This window comes from Lipotes vexillifer, unplaced genomic scaffold, assembly GCF_000442215.2.
Source record: "Lipotes vexillifer unplaced genomic scaffold, Lipotes_vexillifer_v1.1 scaffold466, whole genome shotgun sequence".
Lineage (NCBI taxonomy): Eukaryota > Metazoa > Chordata > Mammalia > Artiodactyla > Lipotidae > Lipotes > Lipotes vexillifer.
In genome coordinates, this window is record NW_006796103.1 from 1,850,554 (window position 1) to 1,871,185 (window position 20,632).

Consider the following 20,632-nt stretch of genomic DNA (forward strand, 5'->3'; position numbering starts at 1 on the left):
AGCAGGAATTTCCTGTTGGTTCTTATTTATAGGTCTTGGAGTGAAATAATGAGCAGCACTCTCAGACCCGATTTTACACATTATGTGGAAATTATATTCACTTGGACGTAGCATTAGCCAGCAAAACCTTACACCATAGCCCATGATAAAATATTGCTTACCTCTGTTCTGATTCAGTGTAGGGATAGAGTTTGGCTAATGCAGGTGTTCTCTGCCGTTTGGGCTGGGTCCACAGCATCACATCTGCCTCTACATTTTTGTGCACCTGAGTGTTTTCCCATGTTTCTTATCTCCTAACTAATGGCATTCCTCCTCATTCCATGTTGCTGCTGATGGATTTCCAAACACTTTACCTGGTCTGGTCCCTCCCTGTGAGCCTGCAGTCATTTGCCAGCACATTCCTCAATGGGTATTCTCCAGTTGACACAAGGCAGTTCTACTCCCTAACCACATTCCCTAATGTTGATTTAAACATATCCTTTGCTTCCATCACACTGGCCCTTTCTTTTCCTCCCTCTCTGCCTTTGTTTTTATTGTCTTCCTCCTCTTTTTAAAAAACCTTCACCTTTCTTTAATGTCATATCAGCTTGACACTCTTCAAGGCTAAACTCAGGTGCCATCTGAAAAAAAAGCAATTTTTGAAATGCTTCTTTGGTTTCTCCCTCTGAAAAATATCATTCCTGCATTCTTCTCTTCTGTATCATAACATGTTTTGTTTTTTCTTGTATTTGTTTTTATTTGTCTTAAAACCTCTTACACTAGATCCCTTTGAAAACCTAAGGAAAGTTCAGCCCTCTCAGAAAATGCACATGGGCACAATAGATAGGAACTTTAGGTTAAGTCAGAAATCTGTCTGGAATATGCACTCAGTTCATACTGATCTAAGTTATTTAAGAACAACAACTATCCATTCAGTTAGCTTCCTGAAATTTCTAGAACGTTTGGTGAGTTTTAGAAAGATGCTGCAAATTCTTTGAAGACAAAAATAATCTGGTGTGTACCTAAAATACACATGTTCTGAAATATTAAGTGAGAGCTATGAGAGTAGATGCTGTCTTTGAAGGACAGCACTATAGCTCTCTGTGTGAATGCTGACCCAGTTCAGCCTTGTCAGGGGAAGGATCTAAAACTGGACTTCGAGAGATAGGAATGCAATGCAGGGTTTCTTTGTTAGAAACCCTCTACAGTTAGAAACAGTAAGATACCTTTCTTTTCCGTTCTTACATCTGATTCTAAGAACTCACATATTATCTCTCCATGTTTAAACTATTGAAGACACACACCTTTTCGCACCTATCATACCACACCAAAAATATTTCCAGGTGACTTGGGTTATAGCAATTAAAATTCATAGTTATTTTTCAAGTTTAGTTTTAAGTGAATGCCAAAGAATTAAAGAGTTGTGATATAGTTGAAAATAAAATTGCATTTGGAACCGGAAGACCTTCTTTCAGGTCATTACTAGTTGTATGATTTGGGTAAACCATTTCATCTTTGTTCAGAGTTTGTTCGTCTGTGAAATTCAAATACAACCAGAATATTTTTAAAACATAAGACTGCTGATGCCTTTTTCACAGGATTATAGGATTAAATGTGAAAATAATTTCTGAAAGTACTTTTTGCAAAGGCAGAGAGGTAAGAAAGCAAAAGGTCAGTTTGGCTGAAACAAAGGGTATGTGAAAAGAAATATTAAGAGATAAAGGTAGAAGAAGTAGGTCTGTAGCGTTATGTGTATGAACCTGACTTTATTGTTGTTACAAAGAAAATCAAACTGAGAACATTTCCCTTCAGTGTTACAGTAGGTGGAGTACCTGTAACTAGAACTTGTAACTCAGCTCCCATACCGATTCTTCCAAGGTTTGCCTTTTATTACTGAATAACCTGAGCTGGACTGAAAAGAAAAGGAGCAGCAAAGCATATGCAGTGATTGAAAATATACCAGGAAGTGAATCGTTAAGGAAGCACATCGTCTGAGACATTTTCACGAAAAACTGCATTCTAGGGCAGGGGTGAGGTTGGAAGAACTGATGAAAAAGCACAGTTTTGTGGCGAAGGAAGTTAGAAATTTTTCTCTGCAAGTCTTCAAATAATTATTTCATTTATAAGTGATGACCTATTATTCATGGAAACGATGTATTGAATTAGCATGTTTCTTCCCAATCTGAATTATTCTGTCTTTTCTATTTCTGAAAATAATTTTGCATGTTAAAAGATTTTTCAGGCTCTTACCAAAAACTGTTATTAAATTAATATTTTGGTATGGTATTGTTTTATTCTTTAAGCCTGATAACCTTTCTTTTCCAGTGTAAAGAGAATGGCGCTTTTACTGTGCTTGTTGACAACTATGTGAAGGAGGAAGAAGGCACTGGGGTTGTACACCAAGCTCCTTACTTTGGTGCTGTGAGTAGTATATGTCTTGCAAATGCATTTATGAGAAGTAAACGTCAGTGGCCACTGAGTCGTGTGTGTGTGTGAAAGGGGGAGAGAAGAGAGATGTTTCTCACTGTTTTTCACACTTTGGAGTTAACCTCTTTTCAGGCTCACTGCCCCCAGAGATAACCTTATAAAACTTACATCTGTAATTCCTTTTCACCCTGAGCTGATTTTTTAAAATGGTGTGCTAAATCCTGAGTGTTGCTGGGCATTTAGTCTTTCTAAAAGGCATGCTGTGTTTTCATTCATTCACTATTTACTTGCTGTACGCTTTGCCATTTATGATATGCAGTTCTGGGAGTTTTGACAAGGGCATAGAGTCATATAGTCACCACAACCATCAAAACTCTGAAAGGTTCCATCACCTTGGCTGTGTTCTTGATTATAAATACTATATGATCAGAAGGGAGAATTTGACCTCTTTCCTCAAAGTTATGCAGTGTGGTTAATTTTAAGTTTTTCCCAGAGTAATTTTTCCAAAAATGTAATCCTTTTAATGTAATTTCTATATGAATAAAACAAGAGCATAGGGATTAAGGGCACACATTTAGAACCAGACCTCACCTTAGGTCACAGCTCTGCCACTAATAGGCCATCCCTGGGTAAGTTACTTAGCCTGTCTGGACTTCCTTTTCCTCCTCTGTGACATGGAATGAGAGTACCTGCCCATCTAGGTAACTACAGGGATTAAGTGGAATCATCCATATAGAGCATTTAGCACAGTGCCTGACACTAAGAGTGTGTACAGTCACTGCTGGGGGTGTAGCACCCACTGGGGACCTACAAATTCCTCTTGGCTTGATCATTTTGTCAGTGAGAGAGGCAGTGAAGCTAGTCTGTCTCCGTTGGTCTTTTTTTTTTCATACTTAATCTCTGCAGGGATTTTTATTATGGAAGTCTTCAAACATACACAGAAGTAAAGAAAATATAATATTCCTTATGTTCACATTATCCAGCTGCTTTAATTATTAATTTGGAATTTCTGTTATATCTGTCTCATTCCCTGTCCCCTTCCCCAACACCTTTTTTATTTTGGCTGGAGGGTTTTGTAGCAAATCCTCAACATCATATGTTTCATCTGCAAATACTTCTGTATGCACCTCTGACTGATAAGGACTTTTATTTTTAACATAGCCACCATGCCATTATACCCAATAAAATTAACAATTGCTTAATATCACCTAATACCTGGTCAGTATTCAAATTAGATGGAAAGTAAGCATTCTTGATAATACTATTTATTAAGTTTTAGGAATTAGTCAAATTTCAGCTGTTCATTATAATTTTAGGGTCGACTGGTGTCATTGTTCCACTGTTAATAAATAATGAAAAGGTAACTTCTTGGTGTGTATCTGTCCTGAATGCCAGGCAGGTTAATGTTATAGAAGATCAGATCTTTAAATTTCAGCCTTTAACCCCACTTGGTAGACGTTTTCCAAGAGACCTTCCATGTTGCGGCTTTGCCAGACAATGTACTGTGATCTCTCCACAGAGTCTATGCACTTCTACATGACCATGTTGAACATCACCTGTTACTCTGGCTCCATTCAGGAATGCTGTTCTTAGCTAGTCGAATCGAGTAGGGCTGTTTGCTCTATACTAAATGGTTCAAATTTCTGGACTTTGGGGCTTGTCCTGTCTGTGTTGCTTACTGTTTTTTTCAGGGTCTTCCTTCATGGCCAGGCTGTCATTGCCCTTGGCTGTCATGTACCACATGCACATGTCACATCACGCTAGGCAGCCTCTCAGCATAGCGAGAGTTGAACATAGGCCCAGGTGGAACCATACTGGCTTTCCAGTTTATCTTGGAGTCAAACCAGGGTTTGGTTTCACTGTTTAGTCCAAGACAATCCCTTTAATTTTAGATTCAAACAGCATAGCACAGAGGTAAAGACCTTGGACTCTGGAGCCAGGCTGTTTGGTTCTGAATGTGAGCATTGCCACTTTGCAGCTGAGTTATTTCTTTGTGCCTCAGCTTCTTCATCCGTAAAATGGAGATACTTGCTGGTTTGTCTAAGGGGAACCACATGATGAAAACCTAGTACATCTATCTGCCTTCCTCACAGGATCGTTGCAAAGGTTAAATGAGCTAATGTAATGTAGTCAGATGTTCAGAGCACTGTTTGATATAGCACTTTATAATCAGTTTGCCCTGATTATTGTTAACATTGCTCAAAATGTATTCCTGAAGCATTGTGGTGAACCCAGCCTGCCTGGGGCCCATATTACTTACTTGTAAAGTGAATAGTTTGGGGTTTGTTTGTTTTATTTATTATTATTTTTTAATTAATTTATTTATGCATGCCACACCACACGGCTTGTGGGATCTTAGTTCACTGACAAGGGATTGATCACAGGCCCTGGCAGTGAAAGCGCCAAGTTCTAACCACTGGACCACCAGGGAATTCCCGTAAAATGAATAGTTTGGATTTAGATCACTGTTGCCATCCTTTCAGGCACTCCTTGACAGGATACAAATCCATATGCACATCAAGCATTGTGCAGTACTAAACAGTTCATGCCCTACACGTGTATGTTCTTCTGCTTTGTGCATACATGTATGTGTATACATGCTGCTGTTATAAATCAAATTTGATTTTGTTCTAATGTATTCATATGTGTCATCTTTCTTCTTACTTAGTGGATACTCAGCTATATTAGGGGTTTGTGAAGTAATGGCTGGGAAGACTGATCTAATCCCCTAACCCTGCTCTAGGGCTCTGGATTCTCTGAATAATCCTTGAGTTAACTTCAGTTGAGAGGATAGTGAAAGTTGGATACATTTATATGTCAGAATACTGAAAAATTCTCCTATAAATTTATTGCCTCATATGCTTCTCTCTTGCCACACCCACACTTAACTGTTTTATTCTTCCCTTCTTCTACCTTTCTCCTTTTCCCCAGGATGACTATCGGGTCTGTATGGATTTCAACATCATTCAGAAAGACTCTGTCCCTATTTGCCCTGTGGATGCTTCAGGCTGTTTCACAGGGGAAGTGGCAGATTTTGCAGGACAGTATGTGAAGGTCTGTATCTCTGTGGCTTAGAAAGGTGTCAGTTTCATCGTACTTCTTTCATTATCCGTTTTTTGTTAAATAGCTTCCATATGTGGGATTTTTTTTCCTCAGGAAGTAGATTTTGTTTTGTTTTGTTTGAGCACATAAAATCAGAAAAAATAGACATATTATCAGCTGCATTCCAAGGGTCTAGTATCTTCAGAGGAAGCATGCTGTAATTTCAAAGGTAGGAATCAGAAAAAGTGGGCTCTGGTTTGTGACTCCGGAAACAGCTTTGTGACCTTGGGGTAATCATTGCTGATTGAAAACTTCACTGCCTTAAGTGGTCTGGAACGTACTTTAAAAGTACTTAAAGTTACACAGTGGCTGAAATGTGGACCGAGTATTTTTATAGTACATTTGTTATTTGTGCCTTGTATTCATAGTAAAGGTATCAAAATAACAAAGTTTAGTAATACACTTAATTATATTGTATTACTAAGTATTGTAGGATATTTTAATGGCTAGATTTAAAATTTTTTTTAAATAGGATGCTGACAAAAATATTATCAGGACCCTAAAGGAACAAGGTCGACTTCTTGCTGCCAGCACCTTCACCCACAGCTACCCTTTCTGCTGGAGGTGAGATGAAATGTAGCTCGAGCTTCAGCTTTGTGGATACATTTGATATGTGTGCCCATTCCATCAATTCATGGTTCCCATCTCATTTGTATCCTTTAGAGTTAGTGTTTGAAAACTTCATTCTTGTTTTAAGGAGAATTTTATGAATTCATATGTATAGTTATTTCGTTCCTTAGGTGTAAGAAACATAGGCATATACTAATATGTATTGTGTTGGGATCACAGTTCTCTAGGATGAGATATATCTCTAAAATTTTCTAATGGAATTTAGTGAGAAATATAATGTGCAATTTTTTTTTTTTTTGTCTGCATTGGGTCTTTGTTGCTGTGCATGGGCTCCTCATTGTGGTGGCGTCTCTCGTTGCGGAGCCTGGGCTCTAGGCATGCAGGCTTCAGTAGTTGTGGTGCATGGGCTCAGTAGTTGTGGCTCATGGGTTCTAGAGCACAGGCTCAGTAGTTGTGGTGCATGGGCTTAGTTACTCTGCAGCATGTGGGATCTTCCAGGACCAGTGATCGAACCCGTGTCCCCTGCATTGGCAGGCGGATTCTTAGCCACTGTGCCATCAGGGAAGTCCCTGTGATGCAAGTTTTAATATAACATCATACTCTAAAGATGTGGGTGAAAATGGAATGTTCAGTGGCATCACGTTTTGTTCCCGTGTTTCCTCTTTGCTGAGGTTGACATCATTTCTTAGTCAGCTGTCAGACACAGCAGAACTATATTTTTTCTTGTTCTCTTATTAGCTTTCACCTTCATGTGAAAGATGGAGGGAGATGACATAGATATTAGTATTTGCAATAGAAATAAATATCAGTAGAAGGCCTAATAGTTGGTGGTGATATCAGTAAGAAACTAAAGGTCAGTCTTACCCTTTGCCCCTGCATACCTCAGTCTGCCCAGCCACATTCTACATTTTTGCTTCTGCAGGTCAGACACTCCCCTCATTTACAAAGCAGTGCCTAGCTGGTTCGTTCGGGTGGAGCATATGGTAGACCAGCTGCTGAGGAACAATGACCTATGTTACTGGTGAGCAATAAGATGTGTGTCTTCATAATGTCCTTTGTCATGTAGTTAGTACTGGTTTATACTTCCCTCAAGTTATAGTAATTGTAAAAGCCATCTTTTATCGTATATTGTAATAATACCTATTTTTCTGTTTATTCAGGAACACAAAATAATTTAAATAATATTATATAACAGAAGAAACAGCCCTCTTATGACAGGACATATAGGGGAACATTTTCCTTTTTTAAACCCAATGGAAATGAGAAGTTGCCATTTATTTGATTTAAAGAATGGAATGACTTTGGAAAACTGGCTGTACTCTCAGAGTCCATTAGCTTTAAATAATAGTCATTTTCAGGATATACATTTATTTTTGGATATACCTACAAAAGCCATTTACACTTACTACTTTTGACACTTGTTGAGTTCCTAAAATATGACAATGTCTTGTGTACACTGGTTTCATGGATAAACACTGCAGGAACAGAAGCTTTTCTCTCCTCAGCTAATATCTAAACTGCAGAGAGGTGTTACAGTAGTTCCTCCATTTTTCCATAGGGGGTATGTTCCAAGACCCCCAGTGGATGCCTGAAAACGCAGATAGTACCAAACCCTACACTGTATATACTGTGTTTTTCCTATACCTACATACCTATGATGAAGTTTAATTTATAAATTAAGCACAGTAAGAGAATATCCAAATTGCCAGCATCACTGCTTTTGCCCTTTGGGGCCAATTTTTAAGTAAAAATAAGAGTTATTTCAACACAGGCACTGAGATAATCAACAGCTGATGTGGTAGCCGAGATGGCTGCTAAGTAACTAATGGGCGGGTAACATATACAGCCTGGATACACTAGACAAAGGGATAGTTCATTTCCCAGGCAGGACGGAGTGCAAGGGCACAACACTTCATCATGCCACCCAGAACAGCGCACAGTTTAAAACTTATGAACCTTTTACTCCTGGAATTTTCCTTTTAATATTTTTGGACCACGGTTGACTGTGGGTAACTGAGACCATGTAAAATGAAACCACAGATAAGGGGGGACTACTGTACTTCAACCTGTAGGTGCAAAAATGATACAAAACTAAATCTGTGTATTCCAGAAGAATGTTTTTCCCTGAGAGTTTTGAGGGTAATCACTATTTCTTATTTTCCCCAAGAATCCAACTTGACTTTAAGTTGTGTTCTCTGGGGAAGTAAGAAATAGTGCATTTGATTTTGGAAGAATGGGGAGAATCTCAGGGCAGTAAAAGAAAACTATAGCTTTCTATATTTCTTAGCAAAGTGAATTTCTCAAGAGCAAAATATTTTTTCATTTTTATACCTAGGAGGCTCTTTAGTTTCCTAGTGGAGCGCTGAGTATAGAATATTCGTATGGCTGCCTCATTCGGGGTGGTGGTGAGAGGTGTGCAGGCCTATAAACTGACCTAGGATGGTAACTGCAGCACCTGAGAGGACAAAATGTTTTGGAGCCTGGGTGTGCCCTAACTCAGCCTTGAGCTTGGCAGCGTTTCCTACAAAGCTGAACCTTAAAGAATAAGGAGTCATTTACCAGTCAGAAGCTATAAGAGCCTTGGATAGAGGTGTGGCTGAGGGAAGGAGGGTGGCGGAGTGAACGTTATCGAAGTGGAGGGATGGCATGAACAGAGGCAGTGAGGTAAGAAGCTGCATTCTAAGGAACTTGCCTTAGTGCTAGAGCCTACAGTGCAGTGGCGGGACTGCAGGTGAGCCTGGAGAGGCAGCTTCTCACCAGCTATACATAACCCCGCCTATTCAGACTCCTACTTTGTAGGTGATTAAGAGCCCTTGCTAATGAGTTTCAGTAAAAGCGCTATTGTGTGGTTGACCTGAAGACTAGATCTAAGTAAGATCAGGCTAGCTGTCGTCATGGTGATTGGTTAAAGGATTGTGGCAGTCGTGCAGTTGGAGAGCAGGACAGGAAAGCTTGTGTGCTGTGGGGTTTCATATTACAGAGCATCTTCCTGGGATGGATTCATGGCAGAAACAGCCTCTGTGGGTCTTCTGGTGCTGTCCATTTGGAAGACATTCTCATAGGAGTGAGCTCAGCATTTCCAGAATGTTAGGTTCACAAAGGCTTATGCAGATCTAATTTACAAATTTACTTACTAATGTTTTTATGTGATTGGTTATCTGATCTGTTTATTGCAGGGTCCCAGAATTTGTGCGGGAAAAGCGATTTGGAAATTGGCTGAAAGATGCACGTGACTGGGCAATTTCCAGAAACAGATACTGGGGCACTCCTATCCCACTGTGGGTCAGCGATGACTTCGAGGAGGTGAGGCAGGGCAGTGTTTACTTGTGTTGATTTTTGCTAAAGCACTTCATTCATGCATCTCAGTATGGGGTAAAAGAATATGGTTTCTTTTTTTCTTTGCCCCTTCCTTATTGCATCAGGTTTGTTTTCTTTGTTACTTCCTAGAATCATGAGATAAATAAGAATATGTTTTTAAGATTTAAATTTATTTTTACTTTAATTAAATATAGTTTTAAATTTCCCTCTGTGTAAAAGTGAAAAATGTAATTTGTATTTTTCTCGGGAAACTCCTCACATTGTTTATCTTGTGTTGCTCAGAACTCTTTTTCTCCTTTTGAGTTTCTGATGAACAGAACAGAGACTCCACCCGCTGCACTAAGTCCACAGCATATTAAAATGACCTTATAGTGATAAAAAAGGACGACTTAAAAAAATTACCAAAGTGGGCTTCCCTGGTGGCGCAGTGGTTGAGGATCCCACATGCCGTGGAGCGGCTGGGCCTGTGAGCCATAGCCGCTGAGCCTGCACGTCCGGAGCCTGTGCTCCACAATGGGAGAGGCCACAGCAGTGAAAGGCTCGTGTACCGCAAAAAAAATAATAATAATAATAATAAAAATAATAATGATAGTAAAAAAATAATAATAATTTAAAAATTACCAAAGCATTGCAGACCTTTAATTTAAAATCAAATTGTGTGTGTGTGTGTGTGTGTGTGTGTGTGTGTGTGTGTCTCTAAATAAATACATACATAGGTATATAGATGTATTCCCTCTGTCCAATGCTGACAGCATTAGAACAGTCATGAGCAGCAGCAGCAGCCCAGGGACCTCAGTAAATCTCCACTAGGGACCTGAAAGGCAACAGTGAAGTAGCTGAATCAGAGCACTTTACAGGACTGAGCAGGAAGGGCAGAGAAAGAGGCTGTGGGTATTCATTAGGTAATAGATGACCTCTGGGTGTGAACCCACAGCAGCTCCTGCTGGTGTAGCCCAGCTACACGGCCTCTGTTAGATGACTCACCCTGTTCTGAATGCCCCTGCTGGGCCCATCTCCCAGCCTCCTTACATGAGTATAATCCTAATGTCTTGCAATCTGACTATTTGGTCCAGTTCATGCACAATAAATTAGTTCCAGCTTTGACTTGAGAAGGTTTCAGATTAAAGAGCCAAACTAAGGAGCAAACTAAGATGCCTTAGAGTAACAGTCTAGGCATTTAACTTATGCTAGTTATTTTTGGCAGAGATTTGGACATAGCAGACCCTCAAGAAATACTCGTTGAGATGATGGCTGTGAAGTTCTCTCCTTGTAGGGAATCCCTCTGTTATAGGGGTAGATAGCAAAGAAGTGAAGTCTGCTCACCAATTCAGTCAGTGACCTATAGTCTTTCATGAGGTAAGCCACCTTGATGATAGCTCATGAAGATCAAAGGTTTCTAAACCTAAACATGAATGTTACATAAATTAACTCTGAGGCCTTTTAACTTTGCTTTGACAGGTGGTGTGTGTTGGGTCAGTGGCAGAACTGGAAGAACTGTCAGGAGCAAAGATCTCAGATCTCCACAGAGAGAGGTCAGTTTCTGAATGTTTAATTCACTCCAGTTCAGTATCAGGCTAGGTAGCCTTTTTAGACATGGTCTTTGTATCAGATCACAGAGCTACATGTAGAAATCAAACACTAGTTTGCTGAATTACTTCGTTGTTGATGATTCATGTCATATTGAGGAAAGGTGGCCTCTTGTCCTTGAATTAGATGTCAGGAGACTTTGGTATATAACCTTCCAGATGGAGCCCTGATGGTGCTCTCTGAAAGCCTGTGATAACTACCTATATTTCTGTGTGCAGGTACATATGAAAGAGCTGTGAGGGCATTGTGTTTCCTCTTGGCAATTAAACTGTAATTTCTGTTTTGCTTAAAATTAATAGAAGTGGCTACTTCTTTGTTTACTAGCATTGACCATCTGACCATTCCTTCACGCTGTGGGAAGGGATTGTTGCATCGCATCTCTGAAGTGTTTGACTGTTGGTTCGAGAGTGGCAGCATGCCCTATGCTCAAATTCATTATCCATTTGAAAACAAGAGGGAGTTTGAGGATGCATTTCCTGCAGATTTCATTGCTGAAGGCATTGACCAAACCAGAGGATGGTATGTTTCTTGTTCTTTAAAGCGTATTTATTTATTTATTTATGGCTGCATTGGGTCTTTGTTGCTGCGCATGGTCTTTCTCTAGTTGCGGTGAGCGGGGACTATTTGTTGCGGTGCGCGGGCTTCTCATTGCAAGGGCTTCTCTTGTTGCAGGGCATGGGCTCTGGGCACGCGGGCTTCAGTAGTTGTGACGCACAGGCTTAGTTGCTCCGCGGCACATGAGATCTTCCTGGGGCCAGGGATTGAACCTGTGTCCCCTGCATTGGCAGGTGGATTCTTAACCACTGTGCCACCAGGGAAATCCCTCTTTAAAGTGTTTTACTGATTTGATTTAACAGGTATTTTACTGAGCATTTAGCATTTATCAGCTGGGTGCTGGGGAGATTGTGTCAAACAAGACAGGCTTGGGCTCCCCTGATGGTGCAGTGGTTGAGAGTCCGCCTGCCGATGCAGGGGACATGGGTTCGTGCCCCGGTCCGGGAAGATCCCATATGCCACAGAGCGGCTGGGCCCGTGAGCCATGGCCGCTGAGCCTGTGCGTCCGGAGTCTGTGCTTCGCAACGGGAGAGGCCACAACAGTGAGAGGCCCGCGTACCGCAAAAACAAAACAAAACAAAACAAGACAGGCTCTGCTCCTGCCCTCTGCCCCTCACCACTAAACATACCATAAAAGTGTCTTTTGAGCAGGAATCTCACACTATATTAGGGCTGTAGTTTTAGAGTTTGAATTCTTTCTTTCACATTTTGGAATACAAGAGATTTTGGTGTATGGAAAGGTTAAGTGATACAAAACAATGTGTCCTTAGTTTGTTTATTTCAAATCATTTACACAAGTGTTTAGTGGGTATTTACATACAAGGTACTGGAGTGGGTGCTACAAATTGGAGGGTTAGTTGAAAATGTACTAAGATGTTAAAGGCTAGCCTCATAACATTCTAAAAAATCCAGGTTTAAAATTTTTAAAAAAGAAAAAAAAGCATGGTGGGGAGGACTTTGGCATTGGTTTTATCTGATGCCTTATCTAAAGCAGTACCTTCATCCTCTTAATTAGAAAAAGATGAATTACCTTCTCTTCATGCATGAGCTTGGCTGACCCAGGTTCTAATTATACTTTCATTAGTAATGTTTCTGCAGGAGTGTTAGAAGAATGTTGGTATCATTTTCTCTTTACAACTTGTAGTCATCACAAACTGATGGAATTCCAGACTTAATGTTCTTAATGTTTTCAGCTTCCAATCCATTTTTCTGTAGAAACAGCTACCATATACAAACTCCTGTTCTTAGGGAGGGCCAGATGACTCACCAATAAGTTGTTTCTCTGAGGAGTTGCCATGTCTGGCAACTGTTAAAAGCCCTCACGTGGGTCCCCATGTGCACATTGCCTCCCTCGCCTTCTGTCAGGTATGGGCTGCCTCTCATAAGAACCAGGGTCCTCCTGACCTGTCTGATTTCTGTCCTCATTAATTGTGTCTGGTGATGTTCTTGGGATGCAAAATCAGGTCGGAGATGACACAAGTGCATTACTTACTGGGACAGCTTACATGGATATGATAGAGTTCTTTTAGGGAACAATCTAGGTAGCATATAAACATGCATGATATCTGATAGAATAAAAACATTTTCTATGTTCATATAGACTAGCTTTTAACTTTTGGATGAGAGTGCTTTTTTCATCTTTTGTCATCAGACATATGACCTTGTGCTAAAGGCAACACATCTCTGGATTTCCAGCCTGGCATTTCTGGGAGGTCCTGAGTGGCCACCCAGTGCTGCCCTGCTCTGCCTTGTGGCTGTCCAACTAGCTCCCCAAGGAAGGTGATAGTACTGTCCCCAACAGGGGGTCAGTACCTCACTCCAGGGCTTTATTTGCTTTAAATAAAGTTCATTTTATTTTTTCTAGTGAGAAGCTCTAATATGGCTGGTCTGCAGTGGGTCCTGTGCCTAATTTTTCAGCACTCACCAGATGATTCTGATGTATCCAGGATCAAGAACCATTGCTTTATGATTATCAAGAAGTGTAACTTACCTAAAATAGAAATTCAGTCCAATAAGTAAACACAGTTTTTTTTCCTATGCTTGAATTCCTTTTCTTATTTTATTGAACTCTTTGTTTGTGGGTTTTTTTTCCAGGTTTTACACCCTGTTGGTGCTGGCCACAGCTCTCTTTGGACGGCCGCCATTCAAAAATGTGATTGTGAATGGGCTCGTCCTGGCAAGGCAGGTGCACTCCCTTGTGTAATAATGAGTTGCAGTTCCTGATCTCCTTTATTCTTTCAGCGTGTTCTGGTTGGATCTAACCATTCTTTGTGAAAAAGGGATTCAGGAATTCCCCAGCTCTGTTCCTATTCTCTTCCTTCCTTCTGCCTTTATACTTCTTCCTGCTCTCCCTTTTCATCCAACTCCTGTCTTGTGCTCTTCTCAACCTGTAACATTCTGTCTCTACGTATTCCTCTGTCTTAGGAGGACTGCATTAAGAGCTAAGCCTAATGGAGGAGGACAGAGGGGAGGACATGTGTCCCATGATACTACTAGTGATAAAATAACATTTGTCATTTAGAATTTTATAAAGTACTTTTGCTTATAGCTCTTATTAAATCTGTACACTGGTCCTTTAATAATAGATTTTTGTTGTCCTGTTTTTAATATATGAGGAAGCTATTGGTTCTAGAGACTTATTATAGAGGAGTCTTACTTTCTCCTTCTACTGCCTCTAGTCATTAAAAGTAAAAACAAATAAAAAGAAGAAAATGAAATTTTTATACCTAGATACCTTGCTTCATGTGCTGTTCAAGGCGGGGGATGACACCTGGCACTGTACCAGGCTCTGTTTTGAGCATTTACACATCTTCACTCATTTATCCCCAGAACTATTTGAAATGGGTCCTTTCATTGTCCATTTTGACATTTGAGGAATTTGAAGTGCAGAAAAATTAAGGTCATACAGCAAAAGAGTGTGAAATTCTGGTTCTATATCCAGGCAGTCTGGCTCTATAGTCTGTACTTTTTTTTTTTAATTGAAAATCTTACTGAATTATAGTTGTAAAAATTAATAGAGACCCCTCGTGCACTTTGCCTGGTTTCCCCAATGGTCACGTTTTTGAAACTGTAGCACATTGTCACAATCAGGATGTTGATTGAATCCACCAGTCTTACTCAGATTTCCCCAGTTTTACTCATTTGCTATTGCATGCAACATTATCTCATATATGGGTTCCTGTATCCATCAGCACAGTCAAGATACTTGGCCTGTTTCAACATCACAGGATGCCTCTGTTGCCCTTTTATAACCATACCCACCCCACGCCTTCACACCCCTCCCTCCTCAGCCTTCAATCCTAATCCCCATCCCCTGGCAACCACTCATCTATTCCCCATCTCTGTAATTTTGTCATTTCAAGTATGTTATATAAATGGATTCATATCATATATAACCTTTTGTGATTGGCTTTTTTTGCTTACTGTAATTCCCTGGAGATACCTCAGGTGGTTTTATGGATCCATAGTTCTTTCTCATTGCTGAGCAGTGTTCCATGGTGACCCACAGTTTGACTTTTCACTTGCTGAAAGACATTGAGGTTGTTTCCAGTGTTTGCTGAGTATGAATAAAGCTGTGAACTTTCTAAGGTTTTGTGTGAATATAAGTTTTCGTTTCTCTGGGATAAATGCCAAGGCTGTGTTTTTCACTGTTACACTCTGGCATCTTCCTGCTGCCATTTATCCCGAAACTTCTCCATTGACTCGCTACACTATTCAAAAAGAAGCTTAAACAACCTATTGTTGTGCCTTAGTAGTAGCTTGTGTCCCATTTGCACTTACGTATTCCAATTTGTAGATAATCTGTAACCATTAATAAACTGTGATGTTCACTTATTTCATTGATGTTTCCCTTCTGTTTTTCAAGTGATGGCCAAAAAATGAGCAAACGCAAAAAGAATTATCCAGATCCACTTTCAGTCATTCATAAATATGGTGCTGATGCCCTCAGGTACAAACCAGTGCTCTGCCTTGTGTGCATTTGTCATTTCTTATTAAGCATCTTACATTCTGTTAATCATGTTTTCAGTGATATTAATCATTCTATTAATTTGGTTTATAATTAGCTTTTTTTAAAAAATGCACTTCTGTTACATGGAGAATTACGTTGGTATGGTGTGGACTTTAAACCCCCAAGGTGGTTTTCTAAATAGTAGATGTTTCTATATCTATAGGTCTTTTGGAAGAAGAGGCTGTGTGTTGGATTTTATTAAGCAGCACAAGTACTCCCAGGCTAGTTGCGGGTGCCTTTGCCTCATTCCTTCTGTAGGTTCCCTGTCTTATTGATATTAGAATTCTCTTATATCATTTATTTCAATGTTACACTTACTCCTCAAATAGCCATATGAGGTACAATTTATGCTAGAGCAAATAAAAATACTGAAAAGTTTTTAGAGAAATGTGAGATACTGCTTGAAATAGTCATAGTCATAAACGTTGAGTGCTCAGGTTAAAAGGCACCAAAGAGATTCAGCATCCTCCTGTTACGAACATAGAGACCCACACCCAGGGGCTGTGGGCAAGCACGTTCACGGTTGCCATGTTGCCCAGGAGCAGTTAGTGGGGTGTCCTGCAACCCCCAGTTATCTGTTAGACTCACCTTGGCATAGCTGACAACTTGGGCCTCTTAATTCTTTGTGTTGAAGGAAACATCCTGTAGGATGTTGAACAACATCCCTGGTCTCTGCCCCCCGAGTCCCTCTGTGCTGGCAGAGCACATGTGGCTGTTCCTTGTGAATCCCTGATGCCTGCACATATGTCCTGGAAGGAGGGCCTGGCTTCTTCCTCTTAGTGTTGCCGTACTGCCTGAGGCCTGTGCTGGGACCAGCCCAGGGCATGCTTCTAGGTTAGTTCAGTGCCATATTTTGGTGTGGCACTTTTGGTCTCCCCTTTATAATTTGCTAGGTCTCTTACACAAAATAAGAATTTTGTTGGTTTTAAATTGACTGTTAGAAGCGTATTTATAATTCCCCACTTTGTAGAAAGGGCCGATTTGGGTATTGCCCTGTCAACATGTTAGTAATATTTGGTTTACTGTCTACATCCCTTTTCCATGTAATTTTTCTCCTCTTCCAGATTATACCTGATTAACTCCCCTGTGGTGAGAGCAGAAAACCTCCGCTTTAAGGAGGAGGGTGTTCGAGATGTCCTGAAGGATGTGCTGCTACCTTGGTACAATGCCTATCGCTTCTTCATCCAGAACGTCCTGAGGCTACAGAAGGTGTGGGTTTCAGTGCTGTGGGGTAGGGTCTGCCCCACGGAGCTGGGTTGAGCTGGGTTTGCGAAAGATGGTCAGGGGTCAGCTGTCAAGCAGAGCTCCATGGGAGATAGGAGCTAACAGGCCCGGTGGGTGGGGGCTCAGAGCCACTGGGGAGGCCATAGATGAAAGTGTGACAGGTGTCTGGGGTCCATGCTGGGCCAAGAGCACAGGACCGGAACTTCACCATTTGGATAGATGCTCACCTCTGCAAGACACAGAAGCCTCACCTGTTGAAGAAGAGCTGCATTGGATATTCATTTAGCCAGCCAAATTGGTACTGGGGACTTAGTGATGGGGGAGCCAGTAAAGAGTAAGCTACTATCAGAGTGAGTGCCTAGTAAAGGCTGCTGCAGATGGGTGGTCAGGGAAGGCCACTTGATGAGTGCATTTGGGCTGAGACTCTGAAAGTGAGAGAAGTTCTCATTGGGTTGCTGGGATGAAAAATAGTGGTTCTGATATATAAGAAAGTGCCTCAGAGCAGTTACCTGCTGGCCTGGGAGGCATCCTCTGAGAAGCCCCTTCCCTTGCCCCTACTAACTGCTCTCTGGCCAGCAGGCTTCATTGCACATGTGCCTGTGCATGCTTCCTAGACTCCATTTGGGGTCAGGGCTCAGGTACCACTCATCTTTTTATCTCCAACACCTTAAAAATAGAATTCTTTAGTAAACTACTTCTGACTAAACATGTGATATTATTCCTTACTGAGAAACTGGTTGGAGAGCTGAGCTTTGAGCATTGCATTCCAGCAGGCTGGTCATTCACTTCTTGCTGCCTCTGGCTCATCTCATTCTGCTAATGAACCCTCCCAAGAAGAACAAGGTCTTTGGGAACAACACCCCTAGTGTTCCTATCCTTTGGATCCCACCACCTCTCAGGCCAGCAGTGCTAAAGTGGGTCTACTTTGCAGGCCTCTGCTGGTGTGGGATTCAGGAACACAGGCTGGTTCAAACCACTCATAGTTGGGGCTCATCTGGGCATGGCAGAAAGATGCAGGCTCCAGCATCAGGGCAAGAGTCAGCATGGTCACTGCCTTGCCATCCTGATGGTGATGCCATTGAATAGGGACAGGTAAAGTAGGCCTTCAGGATCGAGGAGGATTTGCAAAGGAAAAAGCAGGGGTGGAATAGAGCATTCTGGGTAAAATAAGTAATTTAAGCAAAGCCATTAATTCCTAGTACTCATTTTCAACTTACAGACAGTTGTCCAGTCCTAGCCAGTTTTGCTGTCCTTCCTTAGATTCAAAGTAACTAAACCACCTACTTAATGACAAGATGTTGGAATATTTCTTAATTCATAATTACTCTTTGGTGCATAGGAATCATTTTTTCCTAAATTCTCTTTAGTTCACTCAAAAATGTAATCCATCAATTGAGGACTTAATGTTCCAAGTTCAGAGTTTACTTGGAAAATATTGCTAAGAATCAGAAATTTAGATTGCCAACAGGGTCTGGGTTTTTGTGGTGCTTTTTTGATTTGTTTGGATACTTCTTTCAGTTTAAATATTTTTAAAAAATTCATTTCTCTACAGTAGTTTCCCCCAGGCATGCAGAATGTTTCAATAATTGTCACTTCCTAGGAGGAAGAAATGGAATTCCTTTACAACGAGAACATGCTTAAAGAAAGTACCAACATCACAGACCGGTGGGTCCTGTCCTTTATGCAGTCGCTCGTTGGGTTCTTTGAGACTGAAATGGCAGGTGTGTCTCTCTTGGGCCTTCTCCCAGGAATAAGGAGTCTTCTCTTTATAATTGTCCTTTTGATATTTAACTGTTTTTCTTTATAAACATAGAGGACATTTTTTTTTTGAAGTATAGTTGATTTACAATGTTGCGTTAGTTTTTGGTGTACAGCACAGTGATTCAGAAATGTAAATGTGTATATATAAATTTTTTTCATATTCTTTTCTACTGTAGGTTATTATATGATGTTGAATATAGTTCCCTGTGCTATACAGTAGGACCTTGTTGTTTATTTTATTTATAGTAGTTTGCATCTGTTAATCCCAAACTCCTAATTTATCCTTCCCCCACCCCCTTTCCCCTGTGGTAACCATAAGTTTGTTTTTTTTTATGTCTGTTAAGTCTGTTTTTGTTTTGTAAATAAGTGCATTTGTATCATATTTCAGATTCCACATATAAGTGATATCATATGGTATTTGTCTTTCTCTTTCTGACTTACTTCACTTAGTATGATAATCTCTAGGTCCATCCATGTTGCTGCAAATGAAATTATTCTTTTTTATGGCTGAGTGGTATTCCATTGTATATGTATATGTGTGTGTGTGTGTATAAGTACCATATTTTCTTTATCTATTCATCTGTCAGTGGCCATTTAGATTGCTTCCATGTCTTAGCTATTGTAAATAGTGCTGCAGTGAACATTGGGGTGCATGTATCTTTTCAAGTTCTCTCCAGGTTTATGCCCAGGAGTGGGGTTGCTGGATCATATGGCAACTCTAGTCTTAGTTTTTTAAGGAACCTCCATACTGTTTTCCATAGGGGCTGCAGCAATTTACATTCCCACCAACAGTGTAGGGGAGGGTTCCCTTTTCTCTACATCCTATCCAACATTTTTTATTTGTAGACTTTTTAATGATGGCCATTCTGAAAGGTGTGAGTGATACCTCATTGTAATTTTGATTTTCATTTCTCTAATAATTAGCGATGTTGAGCATCTTTTCATGTGCCTCTTGGCCATCTGTATGTCTTCTTTGGAAAACTGTTTAGGTTTTCTGCCCATTTTTTGATTGGGTTGTTTTTTTTGGTATTGAGTTGTATGACCTGTTTACATATTTTGGAAATTAAGCCCTATCAGCCACATTGTTTGCGAATATTTTCTCTTAGTCCATAGGTTGTCATTTCATTTTGTTTATAGTTTCCTTTGCTGTGCAAAAGATTATGTTTGATTAGGTCCCATTTGTTTATTTTTGCTTTTATTTCTATTGCCTTGGGAGACTGACCTAAGAAAACATTGGTATGATTTATGTCAGAGAATGTTTTGCCTCTGTTCTCCTCTAGGAGTTTTACGGTGTCATGTCTTATAAGTCTTCAAGCCATTTTGAGTTTATTTTTGTGTATGGTGTGAAGGAGTGTTCTAATTTCATTGATTTACATGTGGCTGTCCAGCTTTCCCAACACAACTTGCTGAAGAGATTGTCTTTTCTCCATTGTATATTCTTGCCTCCTTTGTAGAAGATTAATTGACTGTAGGTGTTTGGGTTTATTTCTGGGCTCTCTAAACACAGAGGAAATTTTATAGAAATTTTGAGAGATACAGAATAATAGATAAATAAATATTTCTCTTTACCTCTCAAATATAATTTTAAGGCTTGTTAGTTGTAGAAATGTGTTGTTCCAAGGCCTTAGAGATTGTCTTGAGGGGATGTCTAGTGACCTCACCCCTCCACAGATACCACACAGGCCCATGGAATCACAGGCTTCAGTAGTGGCTGCCCATGAGTTCAAAACCCAACTGCACCACTTGTTCCCTGGGGGAAACGTTACCTAACCTATGAGCGTCAATTTCTTTCTCCGAAAAATGCCTGGTAAGAGTTAATATGAGGCTCAGATGGAGATTATGTACATACAATAGCTAGCAGATGATAGGTACTTAATAAGTAGTAGTTGTTATTAATATGTTTTTCATTTATTTTTAGGTCTACTTTATTAAATAAGTAGTCCCTGTTCAGCCTGAAAAATTAGGAAATACAAAAAAATAATAATGATGTTGACATTTCCCCACATTTCTCTTACCTAACAACAACGAATTTGGTTTTAGACAGGTTGGAAAAGTAGGTTATGTTGGTTTCCTAGAAGTTGGAGATGGAACAACCGTAAG

The 20,632-nt window shown here is 40.3% G+C and overlaps 1 protein-coding gene across 1 annotated transcript in view; it reads left to right on the forward strand.

Moving 5' to 3' along the window:
- The window catches only part of IARS1 (isoleucyl-tRNA synthetase 1), an 82,057-nt gene that overhangs the window by 28,046 nt on the left and 33,379 nt on the right, over positions 1 to 20,632 (forward strand). The window contains exons 10-20 of the mRNA XM_007468179.1: positions 2,305 to 2,400; positions 5,338 to 5,460; positions 5,981 to 6,072; positions 7,001 to 7,099; positions 9,255 to 9,381; positions 10,855 to 10,928; positions 11,308 to 11,502; positions 13,633 to 13,719; positions 15,404 to 15,487; positions 16,612 to 16,756; positions 18,372 to 18,492. Of these exons, the coding sequence (XP_007468241.1) occupies positions 2,305 to 2,400; positions 5,338 to 5,460; positions 5,981 to 6,072; positions 7,001 to 7,099; positions 9,255 to 9,381; positions 10,855 to 10,928; positions 11,308 to 11,502; positions 13,633 to 13,719; positions 15,404 to 15,487; positions 16,612 to 16,756; positions 18,372 to 18,492 (1,243 nt within the window). The remainder of the gene's footprint in view (positions 1 to 2,304; positions 2,401 to 5,337; positions 5,461 to 5,980; positions 6,073 to 7,000; positions 7,100 to 9,254; positions 9,382 to 10,854; positions 10,929 to 11,307; positions 11,503 to 13,632; positions 13,720 to 15,403; positions 15,488 to 16,611; positions 16,757 to 18,371; positions 18,493 to 20,632) is intronic.